The 19,465-nt window shown below is 47.3% G+C and overlaps 1 protein-coding gene across 3 annotated transcripts in view; it reads right to left on the reverse strand.

The window, feature by feature from the left end:
• Positions 1–19,465, reverse strand: part of Cdk15 (cyclin dependent kinase 15) — a 91,041-nt gene that overhangs the window by 12,316 nt on the left and 59,260 nt on the right. For all 3 annotated transcript variants that reach the window (XM_032899550.1, XM_032899551.1, XM_032899549.1), the window contains exons 11-12: positions 6,231–6,279; positions 1,858–1,997 (exon numbers count right to left, since the gene is read on the reverse strand). In XM_032899550.1, the coding sequence (XP_032755441.1) occupies positions 1,858–1,997; positions 6,231–6,279 (189 nt within the window). The remainder of the gene's footprint in view (positions 1–1,857; positions 1,998–6,230; positions 6,280–19,465) is intronic.

Raw genomic sequence — 19,465 nt, forward strand, 5'->3', positions numbered from 1 at the left:
TTTCTAGGGAGAATCAAAATCTAAGTTCCTATGCACATACATCCGTTTGAATAGCGATCGCTGCTTCTTAATTAAAAAGCTGGTGCCCAGAAAACCTTGAAGACCCCAGCATTTCTCAGTGTCCAGAATAATGGACTCTGCAGGAAGCTAACGGGGGACATTTCTTTCAGTAGACAGAGAGGCGTGAGTGTTATGTGTGCTGTACATGTGTGGGATGTGGTAGAGTTAGCTGTCTTGAGAGGGAAGGATCTTAGGCACATATGGGAAAGAGGGCAGCATAACAGGACAGGCGGGCTAGAGTGACGTGAGGCAGAGGTACCAGGAAAGGGTGGGCGCTAGAGGTCTGCTGCAATGCCTTTCACTTGACCCACTAGCCCAACCCCATCTCTCACCCTTTCCAGATTCACCTCCAGGCTTATCGTCTCTCTTGCATTACCCCATTTCCCCGAAGTTGCCTTCAGCACACGGCTCTGGACATCTGCGGCTGATTATGTACAGATTCGGGCTGTTCTGATATGATTTGTGCTAATACGTGTAAAAGGTACCCTGCTTCCTCTTCTTCACCCTCTTTTCCTCCCACTCTGTGGGATCCTGGAGGCCAAGGCCAAGCCTCTTGTTTTCTTCAACTCTTTACAGCACTTCATGTGTTCTTGACACTTCATGGCAGCTTAATAAATTCTAATGGCTGCCTCCTCTTACAGGGTTAAGTAAGATATTAACCTCAGATGTATAATGATGGTTATTTTTAGAGATCTTAAGTAACTCACTTTAATAATAAAATTCCTCAACAGTCCCAAACTAAGAGAGTTGTGCTGCTCCATGAGATCTAGGGAAACTGTGTTTACAGAGCCTAGCCAAGCTATGCCTATGCCTCTTGGGCAATACTCTGCATCCCAGGACACCCCATCCCGACTGCCACCCCACTCCCTCCCCACTCCCATCCCACTCCCCCCCCATTCGCCTCTTCCCAGGCTGACCCCCAGGCCTTCCTGCTCAGCTTTCTTTTCTTTGGCTTAGGACTTCAAACAACGATTTTCCATTGGATGTGGATATTTTCAAAGAAACCTCACCTAAGGACATTCTCCCCAGCCCCTCTGAAACAGCCCAGGCCTTGACCGCCACCCACATCCTCCTTGTATCCATTCCTGGCTGCATTCTGAGAAACCCAAGAAGAGCTCCTGCCACGTGACCCTGCAGCAGATTTTAGATCTGGAGGATGACTCAGGCACGGGCAGCAAAGGCTGGTTTCAGGGTAACCTGTGTCTGTAGTGGGTGACGAGGCTGGAAGAACACTTTCCTTCTGCCAGAGCCCAACCGCTGGGCTTCCTTCTGCAGCCTTGTGTTACCAATCAAGAAGGGCTCAACGCTCCTTCCTGACATACCCATGTCACCTCTCCCCTTAATCTCCGTGCCAGAGGGAAGCAGCTTATTCAAAACATTGGGTTTGCTTCTCCTGTCAGATGTTAGCTAGGGCAAACACCTCAGAGGCAACCTTCCTTGCCACCAATTTCTAAGTACATACTTGTGTGTGAGAAGGTTTGTGCCAATACAAGGAAGTCCTTTCCCCACCGGGGCTTCAGAGTTTTGAAGAAGCTTACTCAAAGCTCAGGCGAGGACAGGTCCCTGTGCTTCTTTCTGGAAAGCAAATTATTCTCTGACTTCACTTCTGGTTGCAAACTCCATGACTCACCAGTGTTGAGGGAAAACCCATAAGATGAAACTTGATGCATATGCGTGCACACATATTTGTGCACATACACTCACACATGCTCATGTGCATATGCACACTCAAAACACACTCATACACACACTCACATGCACACCCTAACAAATACTCGTGTGCGCACATACACTCACCATCAGGAAGCTGGTACAGCTGGGATGGCAGGACACTGAAATAATCATGAACGAGTGCTTCTTGGGCTGAGACGCGGTCCCTGGGGAAGCCTTTTAGCATCTGGGAGGCCAAGTCTTCAGCTTCAGGAACCCCACCCAGCCTGGAAAAGTGCAAGAAGAAATCGTCTCTCTAGAGGCCACTATTCTGGAAAAATAAAAGGGGCGGGGGGTGGATAAAAACCGAGGAAGAGGGAATGAGCTTAATGAGTCTCCAACAGGCCCTTCCTGGGCCACAGAGAGCAAGCGTAAATAACCCAACACTAAACTCTTACCTGGTCTGTCACTAGGAGGAAGGGAGACCATAGCAGCCCTAACTTTCACCATGTCCCTAGGCACCATGTGCACAAAGGACACAGATTAGAGAGGCAAAAATATGTAATTAAGGCTTCTTCTTGGAGGAACACTGCAGCCTCAACCAAGCAGAAAGGCCTAATTGGAAGAATGTTCCAGGCTCTGGGTAAAAAAGGAAGGAGGGAGGGAGACCATTCTGGAGAGTGGATGTCGGGTAGAAGTGTCCTTATTAACAGGGTTTCTGAAGCTCCGCCCCAGGGTTATCAGCTAAGACGTTTCTTTTGTTCCTCTTGGGATGGAGCTGGCCTGTAGCAATAATCTTGTACCCAAATCCCAAAACTGATTCATCCTCAAGCCAGCCTTGTGCTGATCTATATATTTGGAGATGAGCAACTAACACTTGTTATCAGGTAGCTTAGCTCCGGAGGCATAAGGCAAAACTGACCCCTTGTAGGGTTCAGGCGCTCACCAAGCTATCACACAAACGCAGATACATCAGCTAAGGAAAGGGCCCTCCCCTAGTCTGAAGGTTTGTACTCTTGGCACTGGAAGGTCTGCCCTTGGGGAGGTAATTAGGGTACAGTAGAAGAGCCTTCAGGATGGGCTCAGTACCTCCATCAAAGGAACTTTGGGAACCCTTTTGTTTCATGAAGACATTCCAAGAAGGCATCATGCATAAAGCACAGTGCCCTCCTCAGACATTAAATGTACTGAAGCCCTCACCTCAGACTCCCCCTCCTCTAGAACCATGTGTTCCTCCTGGACATGCGCAATGCAGGGATGCCAGAGGTCCTGTTCTACAGCTGTGGTTTGTTTAATTTTTGCCTGAGATTTGCATAAGAAACTTCCTGGTATCTGATTTCTACAATACAGAACCATTTCTGCAAACAGGTTGTTAGTCTCCGACTCCAGAGTAATTGTTTCATAGACAAGGTAAACCCATTGGGAAATCCCAGGATAGGATAGGGGCCTGCTTAATGGCTGGGCATGAAGGAAGGCCTGTCAGTCACTTCTCCAAGCCACCTGCCCTGTCTGGACTTTGTGATGGCATAAAGCCATACTAGCTACTTTTCCCATCACTTAACACATGTAAGTATGGTTGGTCTCACAGTGAGACAACAGCTACCGCCATTGTTGCCTCTGACTTTTCACAGTAGGGGATGGGGCTGCCTACCGGGAGTTCATGTGGTGCTGTGCTTCCCCCCCCCCCATCCATAGAAAGGAGAAAGTGTGTGGATAGAGTGGCCACTTTTCTAATGCTTTCCATTTAGGATGTGGTAGACCCTCCCGCTCCCCGGCAATAAGAAACACCCATCAGTAGGAAGAAACAGTCATTAGGAAAGCTGACCTACAATTGCTGGTCATTCTGAAACTTGAGTATATACTCACTAGGCCCACGTTAAAGAGATCGCCATTAAACTCATAGAAAGGTCTGCTTTTAGTCCTGTACACCATCCCACCACACCTCTGTAGGAACTATGCAGAATGGCCAGAGACACCTCGGCTATTCTAGATTTACCAGGCTTGCACACTGAGTATGCTGCAAACCTGTGCAGCAGATGAATCCTCCACTGACCTTCTGGCTGACCCTGGCCAGGTGACCTAGTTTCTCCAAGCCTCAGTTTCATCCTGTTTGACACCAGAATGTTCCAGAATGTTACTGGTGAGGACAAATGCAACAGATGGGCAGTGGTTGTGTATGCCTTCCATCCCAGCACTCCGGAAGCAGAGACAGGCAGATCTCTGAGTTAGATAGAGGCTAGCCTGCTCTATCTGACTTGAGTTCCAAGACAGCCAGGGGTACATGAAGAACCCCTGTCTTGAAAAAACAGCAAACAATCCTCTACCCCCCCAAAAACAAAACCACTGCCACTACCATCACCAGCAACAACAATAAAGGGAAGGACACGAAGCCTCCAGAAGCACACAGTGGGTACATATCCTTTACAGAGCCAAGCAGAAGCACACAGTGGGTACATATCCTTTACAGAGCCAAGCAGAAGCACACAGAAGCACACAGTGGGTACATATCCTTTACAGAGCCAAGAATTTTCTCACATGCTAATACAAGTCAACCCTGTCAATAGGATTTCCCACAATGATGGGAACAGACTGGTTTTGCTCAGCCCAATACGGTAGGCACGTGTGAGAAGACCACGAGAGACTGCTGAGCCCTAGGAATGTGGATTGTGTAGCTGAACCACTGAGCTTTAAGATCAGCTGCGAGTGACTTCAGTTTAGATCGCTAGCTGTGCATGGCTGATGGCCACTGCATTAGCAGTGTTCCAGATATTAATTACTTCTTGCTCCAGGAGCCAATCAGAGAAAAAGGAAGTCTGGGCACAGGCCGGGAGCACAGGGATGGGCAGAAGCTGTTGTTGATGTGTGTGGTCAGGAGAGTCAGGTGACACTGAGAGAATTCAAGTCCTGTGCTCTCTAAAAGAAAGAGATGTGGGAGAAAAGGTGACAGGAGGAAGCCTGTGGCAGAACTGTGACAGCTGTAACAGCAGTGGCATAGAAAATTAAGGCACTTTGTGGTTTTGAGTTTTAAAAAGGCCACTAGGAACAGAAGGAAACTCTGGAGCAGCATGGAGACTCAGATTCCTCTGAGTTAGGGTTAGGGGCCAACATGCCCGCCAGAGGATCCTTGCACCTTTTATCGTTGTGCTTTAGCAAGTTTACATTTATTCCAACCTCAAAGTTGAAACAACTAAAATTGGCATTGCTCTGCCTAGAAAACAGAGCTTACCCAGCTCCTCCACAGGACCTCAGAAACATGTCAGCGACATTCTAAGGACTCCAAGGAGCACTCAGGGTTAGACCAAAGCTTCTGACGGCTTTGCCATAGCTTTTGAATGAGTATCTTAAAATCATCGATACCCGAACCTAAAAAAGGTGTGTTTTTATTTGCCAAGCGACTCGATTGAATGGCTTGTAGCAGAGATGACTTCTCATTGTAAAATGTCATGATAAAGTACAGTGCAAGCCTACAGGCTGCTGTGCGAGCTTCGAAGTGATTGTGACGAGTTTGCACATCCTGAAGGACATCAAAAACAGCAGCCCCTGGGGAGACGCCCACAAAATAATAGGGGGCTCGACCAAGTCATCCTGGGCTTGGAAGGAAGAGCATTGCATGTGGTGTTCTGGGGAGCCGTGGCTTTCCCAATAAAGGTCTCCTGGCATCCCGGTTCACGCTTGTCCTTAGTATCCCCCTTTTCACTCTGTACGGTGGCTTTAAAGGCACAAATGGTGCCTATGGAACACTCAGCCCACATATGGTTGGATTAAACCACTCTACATACTCCGAGGCCAATGGTCCAATGTTCCGTTGGGATCTTGGCTGGGAAACTCTTTCCTTCTCCCACCTGCGAGAGTGTTTTTCTTTGACATTTGAGCTCCTTTACCCCGTCTCTGATGTTTCCCTCACTGCCCTTTTTGCCTCCTCACTGAAGCAAAAAGAACAGAGCCTCTGCTAATTACTCTCAGATCAAATAATACTGGTTATTGTAATTGGTCATTGTCCGAAAACACTGAGCTCTTCTTCGCCCAGAGGCTGCCTGGCCCAGCATAGTTAGCCAGCTATTCCTGGAATGTCTCTATTATCTATTTTACTTTGCAAAAGAAACTAGGGATTTGTTGAAAGCTGGTAATAAACGTCTGCCCTGGTCTGAGCTGAGACCATGTTGAGAGGGCCTGGGAAAGCATGACCTCTATGAATCAAGTTCCCCTCCAATGGCCGCTCAATGATGTTATTTGGTCTCTCTGTGTCAGAGAATAATAAACCCACTAGGTTTTCTCTGAGGCCAACACTACTGCTCTCAGGGCCTGAGGCATGGCTGAGGGGCACAAAACAATTTTAATGACCAAACTCACTGAAAGTAAAATGGTTCATAAAGAAAACCTAACACCCTCCCAGTGGGCTGGCTCTCTCAGAGGCATCAGGCGGGGCCTTGTGTTGGGGTGCTGGGGGGGCCTGGTGCTCAGTGCCCCGAGGTCTCTTCTCTGTGTCCAAAGACAAGAGAGCTTGCCAATGTGGTGCTCACCTGTTCCAGACGGTCTGCAGGCTCTGGGGTTCAGGTGGCGGGAACCATTCTGGAAGGCACACAGAGAAACTTTAAAATCAAGAGCAACTCTCCAGTCTGTTGCCAAAAACATTATTAAAATTCCAAATGCTCATCTTGGCTTGAGGGTAAAAGAGGATTCTAGAACCAGGCAAGCTAACTGCAGGCTTTGAAGGCCTCTTCTCTGTGTTTACGGAGCCACTGAAAGGAATGAGCAGGCATGAGGTTTGTGTCCCTAGATCCCGGTGTTGAAGTCCTAACAGTGTCATAGAATAGGAACTCATATGGAAACAATGTGACATTCTCATTAGGGGGGTCCTAATGTCATTTGACTGGGATCCTCATACAAGGGGAAAGTTGGACAAAGAAATGATGACAGAGAAATACAAGAACAGTATGTCCAGATCAAGGATGGGCACCTGGAGGAGATTCTGCCTCGGTCCTTAGAAAGACCCAATCATGACAGTGCCACTCTTTCAGACCCCCACGCTCCGGAAGAAGAACAAGGCACTTCTGTTATTTGAGCTCCTCAGTTTGTGGTCTTTGCAGACCTGTGCAGTTAAAACATTCAGTTGGATTAACAACCATGTAACACTGCGTGGAGCGTGTGTGCCAAGTGCTAGAGAACACATCACACACACACACACACACACACACACACACACACACACACACACAAACGGAAAGCAATATGACTTTTAGAGGCAGCCTTGCTACAAAGTGAAACTATGTCTCAAACAAACAAAAACAAAATCAGCTATCATCACCATGACAACAACAACACAAAAGCAAATGATTGGGCAAAGTCTTCAAACTCAAACGTTGGGACAGGAGAGATGGCTCGGTGTCAAGAGGGCCTACTGCTCTTTCGGAGGACCTGACTTAGACTCCCAGCACCCGCATGAGGTGGCTTACAACCTCCTGTGACTCTAGCTCAAGGGAGACCTGAGGCCTTTGGCCCCTACCAGCAGCTCTGTACACACACCAACACAAAGATACACACACATATGCATAGTTTAAAAGAAAACCTTAGAAACAAACAAACCTCAGAAACGTTTGGTTTTTTTTTTTTTTTTAAGTAAGGTATATTTAATTGTATGCGCTCCTTGTGATAAAATAGAGGCGAATCCTAGCTTAAATAATTCAAAATCACGATGAAGATGACTTAGTGGGTAAAGTGCCTACTGTGGGAGCTGAAGAACCCATGTTCCATCCAAGGACTGACATAAACAGCTGGGTCAACCCAAACTAAAACCACAATGAAAAGAGACTAAGGTGGTTGAATTAGCACCTAATTCTAGCTTTTGGGAGGCAGAGGCAGGAGGGTCACCATAAGTTCAAGGGCTAAATAGGGAGACTCTGTTTCAACAAACAAAACCAAACAGGAAGTAGTAATTGACTTCTGGGCGTGGTGGCTCATGCCCATGGTCCTGAACTTGGCAGGCAGGAGCAAGAAGACAGAGAGTTCTAGGCCAGCCTAGACTACGCATGGAGCCCAGAAAAAGAAGCATTTAGGAACTAGTAACTGGAAGTCTAATCATGAAGGGCCGCAGGAGGAGCTGTGGAGGAGGCAGCTGATGCTGCCCATCTCGTTTCCCCTCCATCCTTTGCTCTTTCTCCATCCCTTCTCTCCTTTCCTTCCTTCTCTCTTGAGGTGAGGAGCTCAGACGGGCCTCGAATTTGTGATCCAGACTGAGGAGAGACATTCCAACTCTAACTTAAAACGGCACTTCTTGGACTTAAAGTAGGATGACTGTGGTTTTTAATACCTCTCCTTCCAGGTTCTGTGTAAATGGAATAAACCAAGACTGTGTGTTGGGACTAAGGTTTTAATCAACTTTACAGTACACAACAGCCATTTAGGTAGTCCTGACGTGACAGGGTGAGTAGGGCTCACTCTTCAGACGGGAATGGTGACGCTTCCTTACACAGCGCTTACCCTGTTAGGTAGTGGAGCCGTGCCCTGAGGATTCCAAGGAGGACACTATTATTTTTAATTTCAAAAGTACGTTCAATTAAAAGTTTATTTATAGTGCCAAACTGTAGAGTAAAAAAGAGGGATTAGCCGGAGAGATGGCTCAGTGGTTAAGAGCACTAACTGCTCTTCCAGAGGTCCAGAGTTCAAATCCCAGCAACCACGTGGTGACTCACAACCATCTGTAATGGGATGGATCTCTTCTGGTGTGTCTGAAGACAGCTACAGTGTACTTATATATAATAAATAAATCTCTTTTTTTCTTTAAAGAGTGATTAAAGAATGCCATGGCGTTCAAAGAACGTGGCGATGGTGGTGGCTCAGGCCTTTAATCTGAGTGCTTGGGAGGCAGAAGCAGGCAGATTATGAGTTCAGGGCCAGCTTGGTCAACAGTAAGTTCCAGGACAGCCAGGACTCCACAGAGAAACCCTGTTTTGAAAAACAAAACAAAAAAGCAAGCAAGCTGTGGAAACTCAGTTTCCAAGGTCAGATGTAACCAAAGGGGACCATGCAGGTCGTTTGGTGCCCTAGGTGAGCACCAAAGGGTCAGTTAGTATAAGGCTACTCTGTTTACTAGCCTGCCTACATTCAAAATAACCAGTAAAAACAAGACTATCTGGTGTCTGTGTAGTGTTTATTTACAACAAATTGCTTACTGTTGCCTGCTGCTATTCTCTCCAGCCAGAAGAAGAAGAAATGGGGAAAAAATGGCTCTATATTCAAGGCATACCAGTTTCCAGCTAACAGAACAGAATCATTGAGACGTCCAACAAGTGATGAAGAATTAAAAAATTAATAATAAGCCGCCTAACTACCCCAAAAGAAGAAGTGGGGTCTGTAAGAGCTTGAACTTTTCACCCTCCCCTGCTGTACAATGGTTCCCGGAACATTCTTGCATGAAAAGTTTTCTGGAACAATAATGACCCATAGCCTCCGCCACAATGCTCTAATGACCCTGTAGAATGTCACAAAGCCCTAGGTGTGTTGCCTGGTGTTAACTGTATGGGCTGTTTATGGTCTTGAATTCCCTCCTCCCTCCCTCTTGCTCCCCCTAAATTGTGGTTTTTTTCCTTTATAAGCTCTGTGAAAATTCAGGTCGTGGTCTAACTCCTCTACTCCTGTGTGGTGTATGAGTCTCGACCCCAGCATGCTGGCCTGAGCTCTCATATCATCTTGCTTACAATAAAACTTCCTCATGTGATTGCAGCAGGTCGGTCTCTGTGTCCCACTGGGTGCGCGTCTCCCGAGACTTGAGTGGGGGGCTCCATTTGGGGTCCAACATTTTTTGGGGCTCAAATCCGGGATAAGGCTTTTGACCACCCAGGGTCCCAGACCCACTTGGAGGTAAGATTCTCTGTTTTGTCTCAGCGCTGTGTCTGTGTTCTGTCTGGGAATCAGGTGCGATCGCGGTTTCGGTTTTGCGGACGCTCAGGGAGACCGCACTCCAAGGAGGAGAGCGGGGTGGATAAGGATAGACGTGTCCAGGTGTCCACCGTCCGTGAGCCCTGGGAGACGTCCCAGGAGGATACGGGGGAGGACCAGGGACGCCTGGTGGACCCCTTCTGGTAGGTCCAGAGGAGACTAAACCGATTTGTTAGGCAAGGTCTGGGACCTGCCGATCAGTTTCAGTGCCTCTGGTGGACCACGAGGTCACGCCGGTTTTGTTTTCTGTTGTCTTTTTGTTTGTGTTCGTGTGTGTGGTGTGTGTTGCCGAGCTCGACATGGGACAGGGACTCCTTTGACTTTGACTTTGGATCACTGGACTGAAGTAAGGACTAGAGCTCACAATTTTTTCAGTAGATGTTAAAAAGGACCCTGGCAGACTTTTTTGTTCATCTGAATGGCCACCTTTAAGGTAGGATGGCCACCAGAGGGAGCCTTTAACCTGTCTCTCATTTTCGCTGTCAAGCATTATCTTTCAGGAAGTAGGAGGACAACCAGATCCCTATATCACCGTCTGGCAGGACCTGGTCCAGAATCCCCACCTTGTTCCCTGGACCAGAGGGTCCGGAGTGACAAGTTGCGGCAGCTAAACCTAAGCAGACCCAACCGTCGGCGGGCCCTTCGGCACCCCCGAAGATCTACCCTGAGATCGAGGACCCTTCATGGACAGAGCCACAGCCTCCCCCTTACCCTCTGCCGCGGCCATCTGCACCCCCGGACCCAGCACCCACCGAGAGGGACGGGGTGGAGGGGCCTGCGGCGGGGACGAGGAGCCGGAGAGGCCGCAGCCCAGAGGGAGATTTCACGGTTGCCTTGCCCCTCCGCGCCTATGGCCCACCACCGGGCCCCGATGAACTAGTCCCTTTGCAGTATTGGCCTCTCTCCTCAGCTGACCTATATAATTGGAAAAATAATCACCCTTCCTTTTCAGAAAATCCTGCAGGCCTGACCAGGCTTCTTGAATCCATTATGTTTTCTCACCATCCCATTTGAGATGCTTGTTAGTAGCTGTTACAGGTCTTCTTTACCACTGAGGAAAGACGGAATCCTACTAGAGGCTAAAAGAAAAATGTTCCAGACACGGATAGAAGGCCCTCACTTCTGCCTGCTCTCTTCAGACGCCTGAAGGTAGGGAGTGCTCCAGGTCTGCCGCCAGGCTCCAAGGGTGGGTCTCTGAGGGGTTGGAAAGTGCCCCACCAATCTGGCCAAGATAAGGAAAGGATATGAAGAGAATGTTACAGAAACTTGAAGGGTTAAGCTAAGTTGCTGAGAGTTAGTGTAAGTTACAGAGAAAATAAGGTTAAACAAAGAGAAAGAAAAAGAAAAAAGAAGGTAAAAAGAGCAGAAAGCTAGGGAAGAAAGGAGACAAAAAGAAGAGGAAGTTAGAGAGCTAAAGAGAGATAAAAGACGGGAGAGGAACATATACTGGCCACAGTAGTTAGGGAACCTAGGAAGATAGTACCTGGCAACAGAAGAGAATTCCTGGCTAAAGATCAGTGTGCCTAATGCAAAGAAAAAGGACACCGGGTCAGTGACTGCCCAAGAAAGAACAAGAGGGGCCACTGGAGAGCTTCTTGGTCCTAGAGTGCTGGCTATGTACAGAGATAGAAGGGAAGTGTGGATACAGGGACCCAATGCTCTGTGCTCCTATGCCCCCCAGTGGGCCAATATCCAAAGACCTTGAGTGCAAGGGGCTACTGGCAACGAACAATACTTATGGACTGCCCAAGAACAGTGGACCTTTGGCGGTAACCCACTAGTTCATAGTCATCCCTGACTGCCCCTATCCCTTGCTCATGAGAAAATTGCTCTCCAAATTGACTTGTGTGGGCTGAAATGGCTGGGTGAGGCCATGTGTATGCATATCTACAGACTGTATATGTGGAGCTTAAGACTTGTCTCAGTGCACCAGTACCTGATGCTGGGAGATGAATGGCTTAGCGCTGTTCTGCTTGGAACATATCACTCCTGCCAGCCGGGCACTAACAATTATCACCCAATCCAGGACTTAAACTGTGATAGAGTGGCTGATGTTTGCCTTTGAATAGAGTGTCCCAAAAGATGGGACCACTGGTCAGCTGCCATGGACTAGATTCTCCACGGTGGGGACAATCTGGTCACCTTGCTGCCCAGTCCGGACCTGGAGCCACCACAGTGTGTCAAGTACTGGCAGAAGCCATGGGTGGAGGAAAGACCTCTGCGACTGGCTGATTGACCGCTTCTGAAAGCCGAGGACCTTGTCACAGACGGAAACAGTTCTCTTCATGAATGAAGGTCAGAGATGAGTGGGTGCTGCCATGGTGGACAAAATGATGTCATCTGGGATGGCTAAACTTCTACACCCCCAGCACATCAGCACTGCAGATGCCTTTGCCATCTCTTGGATGCCCTGGTGAAGCCAACAACTGTGAGTACTACTCATTGCCCAGGAAAACAGGAGGGAAGAGATTCAGTGACATGGGGCAGTAACAAAGCAGATAAAGTGGCTCGGGAAATGGCTATGCAGGAGCCTATCCTGGTTACAGGCCTGCAAGAGACAGCCACTGGGAACTGGGATTGGACTAAGGGATGGCCTCACTTAGAATGTAAAACAGAAGAAAAGGCTCAAATTGCTTAAACGAAAAAAAAAAAAAAAAAGACAATGACACACTTGAGGGGAAAGCTATACTCCCCAGAGAACAAAGAAAAGACTCACTTTGCCAAATACAGAAATGGATTCATTTAGGAGATAAAAAGTTTGTCCAAGTAGTTAAGTGTATGTAATAGACTTTAAGATTTTAGCCAGAGAGACAGTAAAAAAAATATAAGGTATGTCAGTAGTGAATGCTTAGCAAGCAAACAGGGCAAAGAGACCTAGAGAGTTTAGTGAAAAGTCGAAGTGAACTTCACTGAGATAAAACCAGAAAAATATGATCAAGTATTTCCTAGTGCTTGTAGATACCTTTCCAGGAATAGATAGAAGCTTTCCTCACCAAACGAGAGACGGCCTCTGCAATCATCAAGAAGATACTGGAAGAAATCTTCCCCTGATTTGGAATGCCCAAGGTAATCTGGTCAGACAACGGCCCTACTTTCGTTGCCAAGGTAAGCCAGGGTGTGGCCAAGTATTTAGAGGTCAATTGGAAATTACATTGTATTTACAGACCTCAAAGTTCAGGACAGGTAGAGTAAATAAAATTTTAAAAGAGACCCTGACCAAATTAAATTAACCATGGAGACTGGCACAGACTGGGTGATACTCCTTCCCTCTTGCTCTCTTCAGAGCAAGAAATACCCCTTCCAGATTCAGCCTTACCCCTTTGAGATCTTATATGGGGCCTCAAGTCCTCTGACTGTATTAGATGATGTTACTGAACCAACATGTCATAGTGCCATAGTAATAATGAAAACTAAAAGACCTATAGGTGATACAGAAAGAAATCTGCTCACAGCTGACAGCAGCCTATGCCCTGGAGACCCCAGAGACATCCCATCAGTTCCAGGTCGGAGATTGCAGCTACACTGAGCCCAGACACTCGAGCCTCGCTGGAAAGGACTGGTGCTGCTGACCACCCTGTCAGCCGTCAATTCTCAGCCCTCACCAGCCGTGTACTAGCTGTTAGGGCTGAGAGCTGGGACCTAGAGGGAAATTCAGTCATGTTTGTCCTGGGTTCTATCAAGATAGGTGTGGGATAGGCTTGATTTCCATTACAAATGATGTACTCCTAACACTTCTTGGGACTGTGCCTCAGGGATCACAATCTATATAAGTTTAGAAGTTCTGAAAGCTAGTCATGACCTTGGTGTGCAGGTTTAGATAGTGTCCAGATTGGAATCCTGATGCTAACGACTTAGTAAGACACAAAAAAAGGAGTTGAGAATTACTTAGGGCTAAGGCTATCTAGGTGCTGCAAAGGGCAGCACAAGGACATCTGCTGTTGCAATGCAAGGCTTATAGAGAATTCAGAACTGCCATTCAGGAGTAATTAAAGACTCCATGAATAAACTTAGAAAAAGGTTAGACAAAAGGCAGACAGAGAAGCGCATCAGGGATGGTTTAAAAGTTGGTCTAATAAGTCCCCATGGTTAACCACTCTCCTCTCTACTTTAGTTGGGCCCATCGTAATTCTCATGCTTCTACTTACATTCGGGCCATGCATACTCAATAGGTTGGTGACTTTTATAAAAGAAAGAGTGAGTGCTGTTCAGGTACTGGTCCTGCGACAACAGTACCAAGAGCTACAATGGGATGAACAGTGGCTCTAGGATTAGAGCGATAAAAAGAAAAAGTGGGGAATGAAGAATTAAAAAATTAATAATAAGCCGCCTAACTACCCCAAAAGAAGAAGTGGGGTCTGTAAGAGCTTGAACTTTTCACCCTCCCCTGCTGTACAATGGTTCCCGGAACATTCTTGCATGAAAAGTTTTCTGGAACAGCCACAATGACCCATAGCCTCCGGCCACAATGCTCTAATGACCCTGTAGAATGTCACAAAGCCCTAGGTGTGTTGCCTGGTGTTAACTGTATGGGCTGTTTATGGTCTTGGAATTCCCCTCCTCCCTCCCTCTTGCTCCCCCCCTAAATTGTGGTTTTTTCCTTTATAAGCTCTGTGAAAATTCAGGTCGTGGTCGAACTCCTCTACTCCTGTGTGGTGTATGAGTCTCGACCCCAGCATGCTGGCCTGAGCTCTCATATCATCTTGCTTACAATAAAACTTCCTCATGTGATTGCAGGTCGGTCTCTGTGTCCACTGGGTGGGTCTCTCCGAGACTTGAGTGGGGGGGCTCCATTTGGGGTCCAACAGTGACTTCAACTTTTCTATTGCCATGCTCAGCCACCATGACCAAGACAGTTTCAGAGGGTTAGAGTCCACGGCCATCATGTGGGGAACATGGCAGCCGGGAGGCCGGCACAGTGCTAGAGGAGTAGCTGTGATCTCACAGCTCGAGATACAATCACAAGGCAGAAAGAGCTAACTGGACTAGTGTGGGCTTTCGAAACCTCGGAGCCCATTCCCAGTCACACAGCTCCTCCAATGAGGCAGCACTTCCTAATCCTTCCCAAACAGGTCCACTAACTGGAGACCAAGCACTCAAGTGTACAAGCTGGTGGGGCCACTCTCACCTAAACTGTGAACGCATGGCGACCATCTGCCTTGGTTTGTTTTGTATAGTCAGTGTAAGGGCTGTTGCCTTTGTTTTTGTTTGTTTGTTTGTGTGAACACCCACACAATATATGTGTACGCACATCGTGGTGTGTATGTGGAGGTTTAGGGAACAACTTTTGGGGGCCGGTTTTTTTCTTTTACCACCAGGTCCAGAGATTGAACGCAGGTTACCAGGCTTACACAGCAAATGCCTTTACCTGCCGAGCCATCCTGCAGCCCCAGAGATGTCCTTTTTAATTTCATGTATATGAGTGTTTTGCCTGCACATATATATGTGTACTGCATATGTACCTGATGCTTACAGAGGACAGGCAAGGGTTTCAGATCTCCTGCAATTGGAGTTACAGATGGTTGTAAGCTGCCATGTGGATGCTGGGAATCTAACCCAAGTTCTCTAGAAAAGCAGTAAGAGCTCTTGACCTCTGAGATCTCTCCCTAGCCCCAGGTATTTCTTTATATGGTGTGGTTTAGCAACATAAACACAGAGTCCCAGCTCAAGTCTCTCTGCCATTCAGGTACTCTGGGACTCAGGTGGTGAGGACAGCTCAGACTGTCTAGTGAAGCGACAGTTTCCGGAACTGTAAATGAGAAGCGTTTTGGAGTTTCCGGAAAGATTAGATAAGGCCTCTGGCATGTGGTACAGGCTCAAAAGCTCCTGGTCTCATTGTTTTTCTTTCCTCTCTTCCTTTTGCTCTTGAACAGAGTTTCAGGAGATGGGGCTTGGGCCAACATGGTAGGGTGGCCTCACCTGCAGAGCTTTTAAAAGAAGGCAGCCTGGCTCCACCCCCTAGCGAGCCTGATTTAACAGGTCTGGGAGGGGCCGCACGTTGGTTAGTCGTGCTGTTATGTCTTTAATAGGCTCCAGATGTTTCTAGTGAGGTTAAGGTTGGAGGGCTGCTGATCCAGCCAAGAAAGCAGGGTCTAGCACTTGCCAGCAACTCAACATGCTTCCCTGAGCTTCTGCAACTGCAGCAACCCAGGGAGACTGTCGTGAGAAGTCCATTAACCAGGGTATATAAAAATTTCAGAACACAACATCAGCCTCCTACTTAGTGCAGTTTAAACAGAAAAGAGAGAATGTGACAAGAGCAAACGAGGCTCGCAGGAGTTCCAAATGGATGCCCTTGGACCCCAGGAGGGCAAGCCACATTTTGAGCTTGAGCCCTCTGGTTCTGTATAGACTGAAATCCCGACTCCCCCCACATCTATTCTGTAGTTACATCAGCAAAGCAGCCAGGGTCAGTTGGGGATCTGCTGGGGAGCAGAGCCATGCCCGCAGCCTATCTGTGACCCTCCCTCCCACTTGGATGCAGAAATCCTCATGTCAGATGACCTTGCCTCTCTGCCATTGATTTTTTTGGCAGTAGTTAAGTTTCGAGCGATCAATGAGAGAAAGGGCCACAGACAAACAGGCATCGTACACAGCACCATTTCAAGAGGGTTCAGCAGCCTCTAAAAATAATAGGCCTAGAGGTAGCATGCATCCTTCCAAAGACAATAACAAGTCATCAGGACGGCTTTCCCTCCATCTCCTTCCACGGCTGCTCTCTTAAGTGAGCTCTTGTTTGAGCTCGGTTGGAATTCAAGGCAAAAGTGTACTGGAAAAGCAGAATATTTAAATTTCTGAATGAAGCAAAATTCAAATGAGGGCAGAGCAGCTGCTACCCCGATAAAAGATTACCACAGGATTTTTGTTTGCTTTCTTGCTTTTTTTTCTCATCAATGTTGACTAGGACTCATTCCACAACTGACTCAGGGATGGGAGCCTTCAGTCCCTAGAGATTTGCTGATTGATCAATTGAGAAAACATCACCTGAATGTTTTGCACCTGAATGGTTTGAGCCTCGGCTCAGGGTGAGACATTTTCTGGTCACTATAGTTTTGCCTCTGTTGCCCTAAGGTTATCTTATAGTGCTTTCTATTGAACTTCACCCCTGGAATTTCCTGAACACAATGCATTCTTGAGATACCCCCGTATTTATGTAGTGATAACCCAGCTGGCCTGATTTTGCTATCTCAATTATGTTAAGAGCATACTGCAAAAGTCTGCAGCATTCTCCTCCACCTGTACTGCACTCTCCTCTGGGTTACCTGCTCCCACATGTCCTAAGAGGCTGGTTTTACTCTTCCTCATGGTGCTGACATGGAGGGAGCACCTTCAGGCCTCCAGGCCCTCTGGGAGGGAGCACCTTCTAGGCTCGAAAAGCCACTGATGGATGAGCTCCCTGACATTTGAGGCTCATACTCCAGATCATATGTGTGTGGCTTATGGTTCATGCAACCCTGCATCGAAACGTCCCGTGATTGTAAGGCTACCTGGACCTCTGGGGCTGGTTCCAAGGGTAAAGGAGGAGAAGCCAAGCCTGATTCCCGGGGTTGGAGGTCGCAGTAGTCAGGGGTGACCCCACACTTAGAGGCACGTCTCTGGCTGTTGTCTATCCACTCTCACAAATGACGTTTGAGCTCGATCACACCTTTCAGCATCCTACTTAATGATGCATCGCTGGACACTTCCCACTCCCCGTAGCCTCTACATCTATTTAGGGGCCTCCATGTGCTCAGCACGGAGCACACACCCAGCATTCCCCCAGCAAGCCTATGGTCGTGTGGTTTCTGCAGCCTTGTTTTTAATGATTACCTTCTCGGCCTCTCCGGCCTCTCTGGTTCTCCTCTCAGCGCCCAAGGGTTCCTTCCCCTGTCCTCGGTGGACTACTTGCTGTCTGGCCAGGTCTTTCTCTTGTTTCTCTGCACAGTCCTCCCTAGGCCTCTTTAAGCCAAGGCCTTCCTCTTCTGTATTTCTAGGTTGGGGTCTTATCATAGGCTGGCTTTTGATCTGGTTTGAAGAAGCCCGATTCTTTCCTCCCTTTATTCTGTGTTCCACTAAAAAGGGTCTCTCTCACCATTGAGATGGATTTGTTTTTCTTTCACAATTCAAATCTGATTAGTGACAACTTCCTTCTAAAAGGATTTAGATGTGCCCCACCTCTCCTCACTGGCTGTCACCACTCTAGTGTTGACATCAAATTTGTCTTCTAGGGTTTAGAGAGCATTGTCACATTGCCTACCACCAGTTTGATTCTGCATTTTGTTTCCAAGTGATTATTTTTGTAAGGTAAGGCCTACTAGATTACCCTCCTGCTTTAAAAAAGAAATCCTATGCTCTCTGCTTAGGTCATCATGCAAGTTCTAAGTGATTGCCAGGGACTTCCCAACTGGCACCGTCCTCTCTTCAGCCTCCTCTTCTGCAGTGACCTTCCATGGAACCAGTGTTCTAGGTGTCACGTGCAGTTGACATGTTCTAGGTGTCATGTGCAGTACATCCTGTTCCCAGCCCGATTCCTTTGTTTGGCATATATATTCTTGCTCACCTGGGGAAAGCTGTCCTCCTCTGTCTCTTTTCTCTAATACTGTGAATCTACATTCATACCCTTTTCTCAGGAAACCACCCGCAGACTCCTGGAGTTAAGGGTGCCTTCCTCAGAGTTCTGAAGACCCCTGGGACCCCGCTGCTGTGCGGTCTCCACACTGTATGACCGGTTCGCTTCTCTATTTCTTGAAGGCGAGAATCTATACTATGTTGTTTTATTTCTCCTACCACTACTAAAAATCTGCTAATGACTGAGAAAAGTTGAGGTGTGTCTATTTCTGTGTCTTCCGGGGGTGGGAAAGGGACCTCTGGTTTGAGCCAGTTCTATGACATTTGGTGCTTTTAAAACCATTCCTGGAACTGGGAAGGAACAAGGCAGGCCTCAACTTTGTGTTTATTTTTTTAATACTTGACAGCACGCATCTTAATTAATAGATTAAAGTTGTAATCTGGTTATAGTGGTTCACTCCTGTAATCCCAGCACTCGGGAGGCTGAGGCAGGAGGATTGTCAATTCATGACCAATCTGGGTTACAGAGTGAACGGCAGGCTACCCAGGGCTACAGAGAAAGACCCTGTTTTAAAAACAAAACAAATAAAATACTGTCCATATACATGCATGGTTTTATACTAAAAATAGTTCTACCTGCATTTGCTTGTAATTTTCCTAACCTTAATTACTTTAAGATCCTCTACTCCCACTCCATAAAAACTAATAATTGCTACCAAATAAATTAAAGATGAGAAAGCCAAAAATAAATGTGGAAACTAGAAGAAACTATTAATAAAGATCAAAGTGGGCTGTGTATCTAAATTAATTTCACTGACTGGTGTGGGGGACGGGTTAATAAAGATGTTAATAGAAACTCCTCAGGAGCTTTCTGCAGCCGTCCTGAAGTGAGAGCATAATGAATCCAATCGGAGCTCATAGATCCCATGAATGCCCATGGCTTCATTAGCAGTAGCAAGGGAGGACCACTGGAGTCTCAGGAAAGCGACTGCGCTTGACAGGATTTCTAGAAGGCCAGCTCAGCTTCAGAAATCCAGGCTTGGTGGAAAGATATTGCCTGAGGAGTGTCCCTAGCTTGTCCCCTATGCGGGGCATTGTTTAATCACCAAACTATATTTATGCTTAATAATGAATGCATACAGAAAACTGTTATGATGATTGCCTTGGGGTCCAACGAGTCTGGATATTCTGGGTCAACTGCTTCCTAGCTAGGTGAGCCTGGGATAGATATCTGACTCTTAAAACTACAGCTCTCATTTATAAAGTACGGATAGGG

Source organism: Rattus rattus, chromosome 4 (genome assembly GCF_011064425.1).
Source record: "Rattus rattus isolate New Zealand chromosome 4, Rrattus_CSIRO_v1, whole genome shotgun sequence".
Taxonomy (NCBI): Eukaryota; Metazoa; Chordata; class Mammalia; order Rodentia; family Muridae; genus Rattus; species Rattus rattus.